At 41.0% G+C, this 18,325-nt stretch overlaps 1 protein-coding gene across 5 annotated transcripts in view; it reads right to left on the bottom strand.

Moving 5' to 3' along the window:
• PAX3 (paired box 3) overlaps positions 1–18,325 on the bottom strand; it is a 79,814-nt gene that overhangs the window by 9,389 nt on the left and 52,100 nt on the right. For 3 of the 5 annotated variants that reach the window (XM_056358725.1, XM_056358729.1, XM_056358730.1), the window contains 3 exons: positions 16,285–16,484; positions 5,000–5,165; positions 3,657–3,871 (listed from right to left, as the gene is read on the bottom strand). In XM_056358725.1, coding sequence (XP_056214700.1) covers positions 3,657–3,871; positions 5,000–5,165; positions 16,285–16,484 — 581 coding nt within the window. Of the gene's footprint in view, positions 1–3,656; positions 3,872–4,999; positions 5,166–16,284; positions 16,491–18,325 lie in introns of all 5 variants that reach the window. The other 2 variants (XM_056358726.1, XM_056358728.1) reach the window with 1 other exon arrangement.

Genomic DNA, 18,325 nt, shown 5'->3' with positions numbered 1-18,325 from the left:
AGACACATATTAACACATAGATATGCTACCCCATAATAATTTTGTGTTAACAAATGTTTGTTAAAAGAAAATGCACTGAGCAACTGAAACCTAATTTGAAAAGGAAATACAATATTCTCATAAATGTATGCATGAAAGCCAAGAAGCTGCATAATAGGCATATAAAACGTAAAAATATGCAATTTACATATATTACACACTAATAATCTCTGTTCTGACATTATACTTAAAGAGCTCTGGCTGAGATGGCACGCTTGCAGTTGAGTTGCTTTTTCATGAAATACAAAAAAGAATACTCCTGGCTACCAGTTTCCCAAGACATTAGTCCCTGTCTTATTCCTGCAAAAGTCAACCCTTTGCAGGTCTGTAAGATAGAGCTTCTCTCACCACAGCCAGGTAGCAATAGGTAAGCAGGTGAACAAGGAGAGTAATCAGCCACCTGGAGGAGATCCTGCAGATAGATCTTGTCTTGATGTTAAAAAGTGCTAACTATTAACAAACTGGGACTCTCTGTTCCCTTATTTTTTTAAACAAGAGCAACAACATTTTATCACCCAGCTTGCAAGACAGGTATGTTACAGAGCATTCTGCCTCCTAAAACTGACCAAGACGTACAATCCTCTCTAACTTCCAAATTCAAGGCTAACAGAATAAAAATAAAATTACAGCACCCTGGCCACCTCCACTTGTCCTCTGCCTTCACCCAGCACTTGCTTTAAACCACATATTTGCCCATCATATTCAAGAGCAAAGTTAGAAAGGAAACACCCTGCATGGGCAATAAAGCTTCCCCAGGGGGCTGCGTGTCACACCCTCATTTGGAATAAACTGAAGTCAAAGGGGAAAAGGAGGTTGAAGTCTGGTTAGTATATAATCCCGTGAATCTTAATATTAGATTTTGTTCTGCATGTTCTTTAAATCACAAAAGATTATTTAGGCTTCAAACAAAGCCTGCCCACCCCTGCCGCAAAGTCACCATAAATTCAGCTTTACACACAGCATAACCAGAGTGCTTGTCTGCAAGACAGACATGGATGGGTGGAAACATTATGTTAATTGCTCACACACCCAGATTTATTGTAGTCAAAAATCCACTGGCTAGTAAAAAGACCTGCTTGCTTTCTCATCTAAATTCCACACACACAGGCAGGGCACTGCAACATGCCCACTCAGCAGGAAAACTCCTGTTTCTCTTTCTTCATGAAATGCCCAACACAGAACTGGCTTTTGACTTCCCAGCCGCCGCTACCTCAGCCACTCAGTCTGCACCTGGGTGCCTGCAGAAGAGCCCCGCAGAAGCGTGACAGGGTGACACACCGCAACACACTCCATGACTAAGGGGCATTTACACACACTAATGTCGCAACATACATGACCAACGTCCGAGGCTCTTTTGGGCATAAAGACACCCACTGTTTTCCTACAGTCCCACAATTTGTTGCATATAATTTACATATTTGAGGCTTTATCGTTCCTTTATGTAAAACACAAAGTCCAGGTATGTCACTTTATACATACGTAGATTTTATAAATATCTGTAAGTTATTGTATAGGCCCCAAAACTGTTTTAGAGGAGCTATTGGTAACACTGCATGAATTTAGGGTGGGGTTTTTTGTTTGTTTGATGGAAAGACCTTTCTCAGCCAGTGAAGATAATCATTCAGTTGCCAAGAAGCTCTTCAAATCTAAATGGATATAAATAATCTCCTGCATGCATTCAGTGAATGCACGTCAGTTTTGAGTGACCAGCTTTCTCCAAAGCCTGTTGATAGAGGTGCGGGACACAGCCAGGAGCTCTAAGCACTGGGGTAGATAAAGGTTTCAAAAGTTTAAGGAAAAAAACCCCAAAACCAACAGAAGTTTCATAGCATAAAGACAGGGCCAGGTGTAAAGAATCACAGTAACTGATTAAAGTCATCTAACCTGCTCCAGGATCTCTTTTTGATTATATTAAACCTCAGATCAACAAGACTTTGGGGGGAGGAAACCTGGCCTCACTTTTTTGTCCCACTTTGCCCAGACATCACAAGATTTCTTTACTGTTGTACTCCACTTCTGTGTCACAGACAATAAAAGCTTTGTGAAAGGGGAACATTTTCCATAGCCAGAACCAACACACATTTAAACTGACACTAACAACTACTTTTGATGGATTAGCACTAAATCCCAGAAAGATATTTATGTCAAAAATGTGGAAGCCTTGCATACTATGAAACTAGCCATTTAATAAATAATAAAAAAAAAAAGGCAGCAACTAATATAACGTCAAGGCTTTTGTTGGAGATTGCATTTAGAAATCAAAATTCTTTAGAGCAAAATCCATTCAAGTCTTGTTGGAAGTATATCTGTTTGTTTTTCTGTTGGTATTTTTTTCCTGAGGTTTCAAGCCATAAAGTTTTGTACCCCACTCTGTGCTATAGGAATCTGTGAAACTTAATTACATTTACCGTTACAAAAAAGGGTTTATGAACTTTTGCCTTTGGGCAAAAATGTTTATTTCATTGCCTTTGTTATTCATTCTTTTCAACTCCAGTGCCTTTGAACTTTTCAGCTGCACAGAGTTATCACCGTTGCACAGGAACCAGGAACTGTACTCCCGAGATGCAAACCACAAGTTGAAGAAAACGAAGGAGGCAAAGATATACGAGTCGTTATTTTGGCCACCCTTTGTGCCATTAAAATCTCATTTTCTGCCTATTAGAATGCCCTCTCCCTGCTTAGGCAGTGGTGATAGTCAGTGATTAGTGTGTAATTGAGTATAATTGTCTTTTCACTTTTCATTTGTGTCATTCCGAGCTTCTCTCTGTTTTTCTAACCTCGAAGAGGAAAAAAGGGTAGAAAGCAGATAAAGCTGTTAAAACTCTCACTTCAGCCCTGAAGAGATTCCTGATTGTAATTATAGATTGCATCCTCTTTGTGACTTGTCAGAATTTAGTGGACATCTCTTTCCAAGCACCTGGGCAAAGATCTCACTAATAAACTAAACTCCCATCTATTCAAGCTTCAACTAATAACGTTAGCTTCAGACAGATGCCACATGTAGGAAAATTTAACCAACCTTTTGACACTCAATTATCAAGGCAATTTATTAACATGATTTCCTAAAAAGGCTCATGCAAATTAGAAAAACAATTATGGTATTCATGCATTTATAGATTGCCAAAGAGCAGTAATACTCCTAATTTCTGTATTTATAACTTGATTATAGCTCATCTCAATGCACACTGCTCAGCCCTTGGAACTCTCCTCGTACAACTTGCCTGTAATTTTCCTGGACCATTCAGTAAAACTTTGGTGAGGTTATCTTAAAGAGATATTTTATTCACAGAAAAACTATACAATCTACTTTCTGTACCTAGCCATGGATATTCAGGAGAATAGCAGTACATTACAAATGCTTGACAACTGAATGTAAACATGAAGCCTACATGATTACATTATAAATCACTTGAAATTAAATATAAGCTATGACTCTTGATTCAGCCAGTAGGAGGAAAAAATAAAAAAAGAAGGAAACCAGCAAACTGAAATCATGTGGCTTGTATAAAGAATACATTATGGTTTAAATTTGGCAATTCATTATACTGTGGCCTGAGGGAATAGACTCTTTGGTTCTGGTATACAGCAAATCCTCTGTCTGAAAACACAGGACTGACCTGAGGTGAAAGGCCATTGCCAATGGCAGGGTTCATGGGATTTGAGGGCCCGGATGGAGGCACAAAGCTGTCTGTATAGCTGGAAAATCCATGCCTGGTGCTGGGTAGGCAATAGGCAGAGCTGCTCTCTGGATTCGAAGGGAGGCTGCTTTGGTGTACAGTGCTTGGAGGGAGAGGCTGAGGTCTATGGACGGTACTGCTTGGATCAGACACGGCTAGAAGCAAAAGAAACATGTTATGTTTTCCTCCGTTTTTTTCTTGCATAACAACTTCATTATGTGAAATTCAACTTGACAGGATTGCATCAGGGCCTGCATCAAAGTACTGGTTAAGTAGAAGGGTAAATCTTTAATGTCATTAAACATTTACCTGGCCAGTAAGACTACACAAAAATTCTTAAACAGACTGTAAAAATCATAACAGAAACATGCAGTTTTCAGACAATCCTTAGTGGGCACATGTTGTTCAGAACTGATACATCAATTTATATGTGTGTGTATATATAATAAAAAATAAAGGAAAAGCTTTATTTGCTTAGCAGACTGGCAACAGGCTTTCCCCTTCTCATCACAGCACAGAAATTCTGCCCTGGTTTGTAGTGAACCTAGCAATGGATGATAGAAGCCCTGGGCTTTGAAAAATTCCCTTAATTAGAACATCCACCAACAGTTAGGATTCATCTCAAGGAGGTAGAAAGAAGAGTACAGTAACTTATTTTATAAAAATGTCACCTGTAAAGTTTTTCTTTAACAATAAATTCTAGTATAGCCTAGATTTGAGGCTCTGTTCCCTCCCTGCACTCCCAATCCATCAAAGTTCACAGAATTTCTGATAACATTAAGACAAATTGTTACGATACTGAGACTTGCTACTATCTGATGTGGAACAAGACAGTCCGAATAGCTAGATTTTCCACCATCAGATTATTCAGAGTACTTACAGAAGTTTCCAGTGCACCATCATTGAAAGCAACAAAGACGACAGAACGCAACTGCTGCCTCCCTCCCCGCCAGCCAAGCACTCTCAGCAAAGGGGGCCAATGCAACAGAAGGGTAGGGAAGCATGTACGTTGCTTTACGAACACTGCACCTCTGCCGTGCAGGACGCTATTATTTCCCTAGCTAGCAGCTTTCACCCGTAACCAGCGCTTCCTTGCAGCAAAACAAACTCAAATTCTTACATGTTTAAAATAAGCAGGCTTGCAAGGTCCTCGCTGACTCAGACCCTAAATTAGCCAACACCCCTTTTTCTACATTAGAAAAGAAAATATTTCTGCAATGGATCAGCACAGGAAACCCCTCCCAATAACACTATTTTAACCAAGTACCTGTTGGCTACTGTACCTTGCGGTATGGAGGTGGGCTGGTAGGAGGGCTCAGAGAGCTGGTACGTTGGCAAAGTTGGCATGGCACTGGGTGGAAATCCTCCCGGGATCAGATGGTTGAAAGCCATCAGTTGATTCGCTCCTGCCTGTTTCCTCCATCTAGCACGACGGTTACTAAACCAGACCTACAAATGTTTTAATTACGGACATTTGATTTTTGTACATTTAATATGGGTGCATCAGAAATAACAGCATTTCTTTTCAAATGCATTTGGTGTCTGAGACAAGAGATACAGAAGATGCGCACTGGGCTCAGAGCTGCCAGCAAGAAAGGTGCCTTTGGCACACACTTCCACAGTTCAACGGACAAGACATAGGAATCCTGAACCCCAGCTTCCTCTCAAATACAGCTTCTCCTGAGAAACAAGCTGAATAACACTTTCAAGCTTTAGTGCTTTTAATAGCTATTAATCACTACCCTTATGGTGCCAGATTTAATGAGAAAGGGAAAACAGCTCTCCATTTCGTCTAAGTGTGAGCCAAAACTATTTCGTCTGAATTGTATTGTCTTTATATTTAATTTGCTGACAAAGTTAGCAGCACCACTTAATGCACTGTTGGAAGGTGCTTGTACTTACATATTGGGATACTATATTGCCCTAATGATCAACAGATCTTTAAGCTTTTGATTTGAAAAACACAAGCCCCATGTACAAAACACAAATCCCTCGCAGCAAGTTTTCATGTATTCACATATGTACAAAACATCTCTTAATAAACTTGACATTAACAGTAGATCAGTATTTCAGTACTAGATTAGCATTTCAGAACCACTTTGAAATCTGTTCCCAGGACAGAGTACCAAACAGATGGGGTTTGAATTAGTGGGACATTTTAGCTATAAATCTGCTGTCTTTCACATGATTCTAACTTCATGTTTTAAGTTTTCCAAGTCTTGGATGGCTCTTATTGCCTTCATGAAAGGAAAAGACAAGACTTCACAAATGCAGACATAGTAAGAGTTGCAAAACACAGGTTAATATTGATATTACAGTGATTCCACATGCCACAAATCGGAAGGGCAACCAGCCACAGCAGGGATGCTTGGACCAGCGTGCACATGCACTGCCCTGCTGCAGATTTAGAGCAACTTCTAGATTACAGCACTTGGGTCCATGAGGTAGACGACCACAGAAAAGAAAAGTTGTTTTGCAATAAGGGAGGGTACATATTTGTAAACAAGCAGGCAGTTACTCCTAATTGTACACCCCGAAGCAGCTGCAATGACCAACCATGGATACTATCAATTATATAAAACATTAACTGAGCTTTAGCATCTTACAAAGTACATCTGCATAGCCTGTAAGGCAGTCTGGCCTGAAGGCCACTGAGGCACCTCGGCTGATGAGCCACACGTAGATGCATTTGTAAAAGTAAGTTGGGTCTCCGATCTGTCACCTTTCTTGCAAGCAGCCCACACTGGCTCATGAATCAGCCATTACAGACTGGATTTCTAGGTGTAATATCATTTACAAACTGTGAGTGGTCCTTACATAATACTCTAACAACATTTTGGACTATGCTGTGGGCTTGTCCTCTGCTCACTCTTTCAGAGTAGGAGTGGTGGGACTCACTGGGCCATCTGGTTTCTGATGTGTGCCATCTGTCACCATGTAGTTTGATCTGGCTTCATCCCCTTTTCAGAATGAGAGGCTCATTTCACACAGCTGCCTCCTTTGCTGCCTCCTCTGTTGGGCACACCTACTCCTCAATTACACACTCCCACTCCGGTTTAAGATTTAGGACAGAAGGATAGATGGAGTCTCTGTTCTACCTCAGGAATCCCTCTCAGGTTTTTCACTGTACATACTAACCCTCCCGCTGCCTCCATGTGAACCATTTCTGAAAGCAGCTGGCAGGGACAAGACACTGGGGTGGAGAAGCAAGACCCACAATGAGCAATAGTTGAGGATGGATCTAGATTCAGCAATACTTTTTTACTTGCTCATCCTATAGACATCTATATCCTTTTTTATGTCTCTGCTTACCCTTTGCTTCCCTCACTGACATTTAAGTATAAATTTCTTATTTACCCTTCACAGATTCTTTCTACCTGCTTGTGTCTCCCAAAGCCTACCATTCTTAAACTCCTGTGGCAGTATCTTTTGAACATGACCAAAGAGAAGAAAAAAGGGGCAAGACATGTTGAAGAGGGATGAAAAGGCTTTGCTAAAGAGCCAAAGAGCACTTAGGAAGGATAATGGAGGTCAGAGGGAGCAGGGAACAGCAAATGCATGCTGTAATTAGCGTACCCAGGTCATTAACTATGGTTTTCTCCGTGACACTCTCACTTCTTCAGGTCAAGAGGGTTAACTGATGATCTTCCAGTGTTTTGGGAACACTAACTGAACTACATAAGTGGACTTCACTGAGGAAAATGAGGTAACAAGATTTTGTTTTCTCTACAGATTAGCATTTGCCTTCAAGCCCTAGTTCCTTATTAAAGTGAGTCAGAACCCAAACCTGAATTCAGTAGCAAGTGATTTGCAGCAAGTGATTTGCATTAATGCCAAGTTTTATGCTTTTCTTTACAGATAGATTCTGGCTACTTTTATAGATTTGCATTTTTCTAGAACTGCAGATACATCTTAACCCTGAAAGAAACACACTCAATGGTATCAAAGTCTACAGCACCCCCACAATGAACATGCTTGCGCAGAGCTCTGTTGTTACCTGGAGCCCCATTAAATTAAGTGGGACCCTGCAGGGGTACAGGAGCCTGCCTGGACTGTGCAGAAACAAGGCTGTGTATTACGACCTCAGTGCCACATGACTGGGACATACTAAATGGATGCTACTTGACTGGCACCCATGTCACATGCTGCTGGCACAGCCTTGGCTCCAGGCTCATCGGCTCCAGCCGCTGCCACTGCACTGCCTTGCTGCCCCCGTCAGCTGCAGCACACACCTGCTGCTGCCTGCCCTGGCTTCTTACCTTCCCCAGGCAGCAGGAAGGCAGATGGCACCTGAGTAGCACCACAGTCAGTCCAAAATTAACTCACCAAAACACCTTGAACCAATCCAAAACCACAAAGCAAGTCTTATTACCACTTATACCACACACATCACAGAACAGTAGGGGCACATTAAAACAAAAATAAACAAACAAAAACCCCAAAGAAACCAAACAAACAAACAAAAAAACCAACACAAAAGCAAAAAAACCCAACCCAACCACACACCTTTACATGAAGCACCAGAGGTCCGATCCACACATGTACTCATTTCCCTTTGATTTTAATGGGCTTTGGATGAGCCTTGGTAAAAATACTAAAAATATTTTATCTTCAAAATGACCATAAGTATGGCCCCAACTCCTTCCATCACACATTTTTACAAGTGAACACACTGAATCTCTGAATCTGTAATTCCAGATGTTTTAACACAACAGTTTTTATTATTGTTACTATTTACTGTCATGGCCTCACCCTTTCCATATGGCTCAAGATTTAGTTTGCAAGTGTGTTTAACTCCCATTTTATACCAGATAACTTGCAGGTTTCAGATGTTGTGTGTGACAGAAAACAAAGAAGAAATGATATAACAGTGAGACAGCAGGGAAAAAAAAAACAAACCACAAACAAAATTAAATGCAAGAGTTAAAAAGTTGAAAATTGATTTTGGAAAGTCAAGAAAAAATTACTCAAAACTAAATAACTCAAATATTTTATATACATTTTATGTAATGTTTATTAAAAGTAGTTTATTGAAATTAGATCCCAAACTTTATTCAGTAGCAGTTATATGCTTTCTATGTTAACTGAAACAATTTATTATTACTTTTTAACCATAGTATTCCACTTAGATAATCTTCGGCTGCCTTGACTTATTCTCAAGAATTCAGGAATTATTATTTTTTTTTAAATCAACACATATCATGAAGAAACCATGTGCACTACTACCACTACTTAATCTTGACAAATGTTGCCAATATCAAGCCAAGATCTTAAAATATAAATCTAGTCACCACAAGCCAAGTGTCTGCTTAGAAACACATTGTAAAGACCTGGGGAAATACTTCCATCTGTTTATACACTTCCAATATGATTTAAACACAATGTCCCCTTATGTTCAGCAAATCTCAACTTCCACCAGTACGACAAAGTCCTCATCTTATGAACAGCCTTTTCAAATCTAGCAGGTCCCCACAGGATGCTTCTCTTCTCCCACACCCTCCCTTCTGATAGGGAAGCGATCATCACCTGGATGCAGAGGTGCTCACAGCATAACGCAGCCCCTGGTGAAGATCACAACCATCATCCTGTGAGAAAATGCCACCCAGCAGTGGTGGTAACAGAGACCCAACTCTAAACGATCTACGTCTTTTTAATCTGACAGACTAATCTTGTGTGTTGCCTTCACCAGCAATAACATGGATCCCGGTGGAAGGCAGGCCATTCCTAGACTACTTCAAACCACCACTACCACACTGAATTCCCCCATGGAAGCAAAAGCAGTGGATAAGCAAGCTACTGCATTCTGGAGACTCAAAATATTATGTTCTTACACAAACAGTACTGTGTCCAGAGGAATATGATCTGCTTGTTTTGGTGTAACATGCAGGAGCTCTGAATTAGATCAGCATTGCGCTTGGTGCTGTGCAAATGCAGACACGGACAGAGGAAACGTGGCTTGTCCAAGGGACCTCAGCATCCCAAAGAGATGTCTGCACCAGAAGCCAAGACACATTCATTTTAGCGAGGCTCTGGCTTGCCAGTTTCTATGTCACTTTCAAAGATGGAATGCAAATGGCCCAGATGATTAGGAAACCCAGTTGAACCCCAGTGTCTGAACAAAATTTACATCTCAACAACAGAACTGAAGAGGATTAAATTTACAGCAAAAGGAAAAGAAAAGCAGTCCTTTAAGGAAAGTAATTATTGGAAGCTCTAGTTTTTCAAGCATCTGGAACTGGACTGACCAAAAAAGAATTAACTCCACAACAGAATGTAAAAAAAGCATTTTGCACTGATGTAAAAGGGAGGAGGTGAACTAACAGGTTTCTCTCATCTGTGTTTTCTAATATTTAGATCTTGCCTTTTATTATCATTTTTCCTTTAAGTAGTTTGCAAGTGATCATGCCAACATCTTATTTTGTTGATCGCAACAGGATATTCTTTAAAAGATGTATTTATTCACTTGGGAACACACTAGTGTAATTAGCTTTGACATTTCTACAGTCTGATCGTAAACAGAGAGTGCTCTATGTGCTTTTAAGGCAAAAAGATCTCTGATCCAACAGGGCAAAACATTAGAGATGTGAATTTTGCACAAAACCCATGGATATTTTGTTAAACACAGTCCTGACCATTGGAAGCATGAGTGCCAAAAACACACAAAGTCGAAAGACTGATGTATTGTTAACGGCACTTCTAAATTTAGACAGAGGAAGTTTTTTGGGTTTTTTTCCCCCTTTTGCCTTGTATTTTTCATGGCAACCGCTTCCCCCACCTCACCTGTTCCCCACCTCTCCCTTCCCCCAGCATTCACATGTTCAAAATAAAGCCTGACCATCCTGCAAGCAGGAGTCCACAGTGGTTATGCCATCAGGGAATGAATTTGGGGTGTGCCAGAAGCAGTGGGGCTGCCTTGCAAAGAGGGGAGGCTGAAGAAGGAAACTGCTAATGAAGCTGGGCTGCACCAGCCGGGACAGAGCTGACTCCATTACCTTTGCAAAACACGGCAGCCTGACTTCTAAAAACACCCATGGTGTCTGCTCCTGCAGTCTACTGATGCTGGACCTGCATTTACTTCAGCAGCCATTGAAGCTGTGCAGGCACTTCACCCTCTCGCCAGGCCAGCAGCTGACACCAGCCCTTGTGCCCACCTGACCTGACTGGAAGTTCAGTCAAAGAACACAAGACAGTAGGGGGAAAAAAGGAAACAATAGGTTATTCTTCCCTTTCCTGTTTTTTGCAGTAGGGTGACTTTCCATCCTGGCTCACCACAGTATCAGATGAGCTCCAGGGATCACACTGCTAGGGACCAGCCACAGGAAGAAGAAAGAGTAGGAGCAGAATTGCTTTTTAGCAATAACTAGTTGGTAAATCAGCTTCACTGTGACATCTGCACACCCCCAGTCTCACAGGAATAAGGCCTACTGCGTATGCAGAGGCACACCACTGGTAGGGCTGTTCCCTCACAGTGTCCCACAGCAGTGCTGCTAGCCTACTGAGAATGACCTGCTGTGACCACCAGCAGGAACGCCGCAGGGGGCTGCAGGTTCTCCACCTGGGGTCTGCCAAGAGCTGCTCTGTATGGTGAGGAGAAGTCATGCTGGTTGGGATACAAAGAGTTATCAATGTGATGGAAATCAGAGTTCCTTTAAAACAAACAGGAAAAAAGAAACATCCAACACTCCCCCCCTGAAAAAAAAAAAAAAAAAAAAACAAACACAAAACCCAAAAATCCCTACATGACAAAGTAAAAAAAGATGACAAGACAGAAACCCACTAGGCTGTGCCAAAGGGAATAAGGACTTCCAACAACCTCCCAGGGCGATCCAACATACTCAACTCTCATAGTTTTCTTTGAAAAGACTGATGCAGTCCTAGACAAATACCTCCAAAATACTGCAGCTAATTTACCCGTAATAATTTCTCCTTTACCCCAGGGGAAAAAAAAATATCTGCACTTACAGTGTTATCTACTACAAGAATGCACATAGTATTTTCTTTCTTTATCCTATATACGGTGCAAAAACAGCAGCCTAAGAAAAGGCACTAGAAATTCTCCATAAACCACACTGGGAATAACTGTAAAGATCTGCTGAAAGGTTTTAAATGTCTTTGAATCTGTCCTGCGTTCCTTTACCCCATCTCCCCATAGGACTATGCAGTTCAGCACACGGGCTCAAACCATTCCAGAGAAGCTGAGGGAAAATTAAGACTCTTTTTGGCACAGGTCCTCCCTCTCCCATGATTTCCCCGTGAATGCTTTTCACTATTTGCTACTCAGAAAAGACTATGAAAGCTGAAAGATTGAACTTTGGAGCTTTCAGCTTTACTGCTAGCTTAGGAGTCATAATTTCTTCTCTCACCTTTCCAAGCACTATCTTCTCCAAACTATCTCTTCCCCTTCCCAGTGAAAAAAAAAAAATAAAACCAAACCAACAACACAAAAAAACAATACGCTAGCACAGCACTTAAAATATTTTTATCATTTTTCTTCCAGCTACTCTAGACATCTGAGCTCTTGGGACTTCTTTTATTTGCTGAGGCTGTAATAAGCTTTTTACAAAAGCTTACAAGCTGATTACATGTTTGACATGGGAACATTCAACCCCATCCTAGTAGCCTGGAGAGATCTGCCTGAATTTTCAGACATGCTCTTCTGTTAAACAATATTTTTTTCTCTTTAGAAGTTTTCAAGCAAACCAATTTAAACCTGGGAACTGGCCAAGAAGAACCTTTTCAGTACAGGACAAACTCATGTTTCAGAATTCTTCCTGACTTCCCCTGCTTTTTCACCATTATTCATGGACTAAAAGAGTCCAAACACATTTCTCCCATTGCCTTTCAGGGTTGAACAGGAAGGCCGCATGCCAGCTGCTTCTCACAGCAGGACCTCCTGCCCCACACTATCCCAGAGAGCTTGGGGGCACATCTTCAATATAGTCCAACATGCAAGTCCCACGCATCACATTTCTGATAATTTGGGAAGCCTCCCTTCAGCACACAGTCCAAGAAGGTTTGTCTGACTGGCCAGCCCCCATGGGGCAAGGCAGACTCCTGGCCCTCCACCTGCCAGGGGACAAACCTGAACCTTGTTTAAAAATCCTTCCCCAAAAGATTGAAGTAAACACCTCCCACTGTCAATCAGGCTCCAAGCTGCTGCCAAAGTTCACACAGTTCATCCAGGTCTAAAAATAAGCCTGATGTGGGAATCAAAATATGCCAGAAAAGATGCTACCCAATTCATCCCTTATGATCTATTTGTTACAGAAACCATAACCACACTGCTGTGAAGCTCAGAAAGAGCCTTTGATCTTTATCTACACTGGGGAAAATTTCACTTTTAGAATTCGCCTTTAGATTGAATCAGTAAAAATAGGCCACAGACCTTTAGGGCCTGCTCTGCAACTTAATGATGGTTTTAATGAGGTTTTAAACTGGACAGGTAAAGCACTGCATGGTTGTGATTTTTACTTACAATATGTGAATCTTTAACCTCAGATACAACAAAGTATTTTATTTTATTTTATTTTTAATAAAGGGTCATGCTTTGGGACTCAATGTTTCTGAATTGTATCTGATGGATGCACAAGACCCAAGAACTTTCCCCTTTCCTACTGTATCTAATGTGCAGAGAAGAGCTGGTTGCCTTTGGAAGAAGCAGCAGAAGAGGTTGTCCTGGCTCCACACCACATCTGGGCTCTAACACAGGGGAGAAAGGTTCAAAAGTCCATGAGTGGAAAGATGCTGCAAGAGGAATCACAGGGAGCATTTTAAATCCTTATTACACCCAGTGCTGAAGTATTTGCGATGATTATTGTTATGCATCTTGTGACTCTTGCAATGTGGAGTTTGTTGCAACACTTCTTTCCCCAAAAGCCTTTCCCTGTCCCCATGATTAAGTACACAAGTAACATTCACATGGTAAGTCTGTTTTCAGTTTCTTGTAGCTTTCAAAAATTTCCCATTAGGGGCTAAGTTTGATCTCAGCCCAGAGGCTACTTTTTCCCCACCTCCAACCAACCAGCTTAGAAACATGCATTTGGTTACCCTTCAACAGTGGGAAAGGGAGAAAATAGATGGTTTAGTGGTTTAAGACTCTTCCTTTCACGGGTGTTCAGAGAGTGCCTCAGGGAATAGAACGAAAGAGGAAGCACGAGGGCAGCAGGGTAGAAGAAACAAAACATGAGATGTGAGTGCAACATGGAGGGACTGAGTGAGGGAATAGCAAGGCTGGTCCAGTTGTAATCAATTAAATAACTTCCTAGATAATGTAAAACTCTATGAAATTGGACATTGCAGCCTGAGTCTGGCTGAGCCCAGAAAATTCTTTTTTTTCTCTGGCATTGCAAAGAGCCAGCTCTTTTAGATGATGCTTGATTGGGAAGCAGTCAAAGAGATCTTTGTGTATATAGCCATATAAAACTTGGTATCTCTGATCTCTGTCATACTGTTACCAAAAAAGAAGTGTGACTAAGACAGCTTGAATGCTACATCAGTATGGCTATCCGGCTCTCCCAGCCTCAAGTCTCTTAGGGTTCTTTTCTTTTCACAGGTCGTCTTTTATTTCATGCCCATCATAGGTGGCTATTTTAAGGGGCTATAGAGAGGTGCTGAATGCTGATAAGGCAAATCCTGTATCCCTTAATCCACTGCTAAATCACTCTGCCAGCCTTCAAGGGTACCAGACAGATGGAGTGCACTAGGAAACTGCCCACAGGCTGGTTACTTCAACCCCAGCTCATCTTTAATCCAGAAAGGTTTTGTTCTGGTATTCTAATCATTGATTGACTGGGAACTTTCTTCCATGCTGGGTTAGGTAAAATATCCATGTCAGAGGTACTGGGGAATTCGTGAGGCTGTAGATCATAGGAGTGGCGTGAGACAGGATGTGTCTCAAGGGAACCAAGGAAGCCATAAGGAATGTAAAAAGTCACAGGGTTAAAGCCACATTAAGACAGCTGTTATGTTAATGAGAGTTCTGCTTTTCTTCTAGCTGTGGGTCATTGATTTAGAAAAACATGAACAAGGTCTTTTTCATTTTATCGTATTTTTCCACTGAAGCTAACATAGCCCAAAACATCATACCCTAGATCCCATTTGTCTTGCAAACAGAACTTGTGTAGAAAGTTATCTTTATAATGTTTGTGCGTGGATGATTCCCAAGGCTTGATTTAGTCTTACCTGGCCCAAGTCTATATACAAAGCTTTTGCAAGAATTTCACTTAGTAAACATGTTAAGAAAAAGAGAGTCATGCATCACTGAGCTTGTCTTCCAGACAAATTCATTCATACATCTGATTTTCTCTCACAGTCATAACAAACACTTAAAAGAAATGTGAAGTCTTCTGCAAAAAAAAAAAAATAGCAAGAAAAACTGAAAAAGTCTGGACCTTGTAAGATAGATACTCAGTAATACATCTATGCTGCAATATGCATGCTTGTCTTACAAAGGCAGAGGGATATTTATATTGCTTATTTCAGTTTGCAGAGTCTGAATGCTTCAGGCTGAGCTTCAAAGGTCAAATTATTAGAACAGAGTTTCACGAAAGCAACCCAATTCACCTGTATCCTTGGTTAGATCACAAGTTACCACTCATTTCTCTTTCCTGGTTACATCAAAGGCTGCAACATTTTGCTTGTCACCCAACCACACATTTCCTTATGAACACTTACAACTCAGACTGATCCAAACAGGGCAGGCTTTTCCGAATGACTCTTAGATGTCAAGTAGTGAAAGAGCATCAGAGGATTCTGCCTGTGGTATTAAGCATTTCACAGGATGTGCTTCTTTGCCGTGAAACAAAGCCCTGCTCTGAACCTGAACTCTGAGGTGCAGTCTGTTCCAGAATTATATGGCTGCTATTTGCCCAGTTTGGGACATCTGAAAATCCAGGTTCATGCTTTTACTAAATTTAAAGCAACTCCACAGTTTACTCCTCCAGCATGTTAGCTTGTTTTAGACAATCCAGATCTACATGAAGTTGTGAAGACCTAACAGTTATTTGAAGGTTTATTTTCTTTTGAATTAAACCAACAATGGGGATAAGCGATATTAAAAGGTGTAAATCAATTCAACTTCAAAAGCTAACCTAAAAGTAAACTGTAGATACTGCACCAGTAACCTTGCTCCCTTGCATGGCTCTATAGACACATCGTCCTTTTAAAAATGTTTTTGCTTCCTCTGTTAATGCCTGAAAGACCCAAACAACAACAGATGAAATCAGTTAAGTAACTATAAACTGGCACAACAGCTGACCTGATTACATGCAGAGTGCTGTCAAATGCATAAAACAAACTGGGATAATAGCCCTTCTTCTCCAAAGGCTCAGTATTATATTCATGGTAGGTATGGAACAATTCCTGGGAAAACACATTTTTTTTCAAAGTAGTTGTCTTGAACAGTTGGAAAATCAATGTCCACATACAGATGCAAAAACACCTAAGGTTGTAAACAATATAGCTTCACATTTTCCTTCTACCCCAGAGTAGGATCACATAAGAATATAGAAGGACTGACGTGCTAACAGAAAAGGCAATTCCCTGTGTTAGGCAGCTTTTAAATACATACCTGGACACGAGCCTCTGTGAGTTTGGCTCTTTGTGCAAGTTCTTCCCTAGTATAAATATCAGGGTAGTGTGTCCTCTCAAAAGCTCTTTCCAGCTCTTCCAGTTGTTCTGCCGTGAAGGTTGTCCTACTGCGACGCTGCTTTCTTTTTAAAGGTAAATCTGGTTCAGAATCAATGTCAGAGCCTTCGTCAGACTGGGGTGCTGATGCTCAAAAAAAAGAAAAAAGAAAAAATAAAAGACAGGTAAAAATTAGCTTTCCTTGAGCGCAAAAAAAGCAAAACATCGGATCAATCAATGATCTCTTATATGGAAAAGCTCCTTTTTTTTTCCCCATGACTCAGAATTGAGTTAGCAAACTTCAAAAAAGCAAAATAGTGAGAAACAAATCAGACTTAAATGTTACATTGTGCAAACGTGCTCAAACCAAACAAAGATTTTCAAAAGTTCAACTGAGTTTAGCACCTTTTTCTGGCCCAAGAATATTTAAGAACCTCCAGAACTTTTTGAGTAAATTAATTATTCAATTCCTTTAACTCCTCCAGCAGTTTGCAAGTCTTTTAAACACTTAGAGCAGTCCCGCTTAGTTGCAAGCGATCAGACAAGCAATACGCCCTTGTTTCTTCTGTTGAACAGCCAACAGACACAATTATTTGTCACACCAGTGTGCATCTTGTAACTTAAACATTCCAACTCTATAGACACATGCCCATGAGACCTTCCCTAGAAATCCATCACTAAAACCTTATTGCTGAAATGGTTATGGAAGAAATTACGAAGGTATGGGGAGCACTACTGAAGAAATTACTTCTCATACACAATCAAATATTTGGTTCATGTCATGTATTATTTGTCCTATGCTCTGAACAGTATTATATACATTTGTGTTAGTATGTCTCAGCACATTTAAACATTCCTGCCTATGTGCAACTTACTTGCCCGTCTTATGACCACCTAACGTAACCTTAGGACAAGCCAGACAAGTGTTAATATCAAAAAAAAAAAAAAAGAGAGACGAGATGCACATTGCACAGAGAAGTCCTGTAAGAATAGCTCAGAGCAATAGTTTGACTTGACTCTTCCAGTTGGTAAAGCAAAGAGATTCCAGCATAGATCATGACCAGAGCTGAAATACATGGACTGAATGCTTCCTTTGCCTGGGGTTTCATCATAATTCCTCCTAACCTTGGGAGGTCTTCCAGCACAGAGCATAGCTACACACAGATGTGCTGATGCTCAGCCTCCAGGCAACAGTCCAGGACGTGACTGCAAAACAGCCAGGCTGTGTTGGACTAAAGGCCCCTCACGCCACACCCCAAGTTGGCACTTAAGGAAAGCTGGCAAGAAACAGACCACGTACAGCATGTCCCTGTCCCAGGAAGGGGCTACCAACTCTTGCAATCTACAGTTTGACAAGAAATCAGGACGAAAACTCTTTCTGGGTTACATGGGCAGGAGTGTGAGATGACACACACACAGACCCAGCCAGCTCTTGGCATCATCATTGTTTGTTTCCCCTGTGCTCCCTGGCAATCATGTGAGGTCCAGCTACAGCCCTGCCATGGCTGAACCCATAGCTTTAGTTGTGAAGCAGCAAAGCCTCTTCCAGTACCTGCCCAATTGCCTTTCTCCAACAAACAGTAACGAACCAAAAGAATAGACTTCCAAAGCCACTCTTCACTTGCATCAGCTGCTGTCCCAGGCGACAAGCATTCCTTCTTGCCTGAGTCTTCAAGGGAAACCACCTAAAGAGGGCAGACACTCCCCAGTGAACTGAAACTGCTTGTATTTCAACTGAGCAAGCATTACTTCTACTATTTCAATAATGCCAAATAAATTATTGATATAGGCATCGATTTAAAATAATCTTCTTAACGTGATTTATTTGGAGGTAACTGAGAACATAAAGCCAAAAAGAAATCAGCTGTTCAAGCTCCAGCTAAAACCCCCCACCATGTTTATTTCTAGCTATCTTAAATTTCCAATTTCACTCAAGCTGTTTGAACTAATAAATATACCTAATCTGTTTACTCAGGCTTACCGCA

Source organism: Falco biarmicus, chromosome 13, assembly GCF_023638135.1.
Source record: "Falco biarmicus isolate bFalBia1 chromosome 13, bFalBia1.pri, whole genome shotgun sequence".
NCBI classification, from domain to species: domain Eukaryota; kingdom Metazoa; phylum Chordata; class Aves; order Falconiformes; family Falconidae; genus Falco; species Falco biarmicus.
Note: the sequence above shows the minus strand (reverse complement) of the source record. Positions and strands in the feature narration are given on the sequence as shown.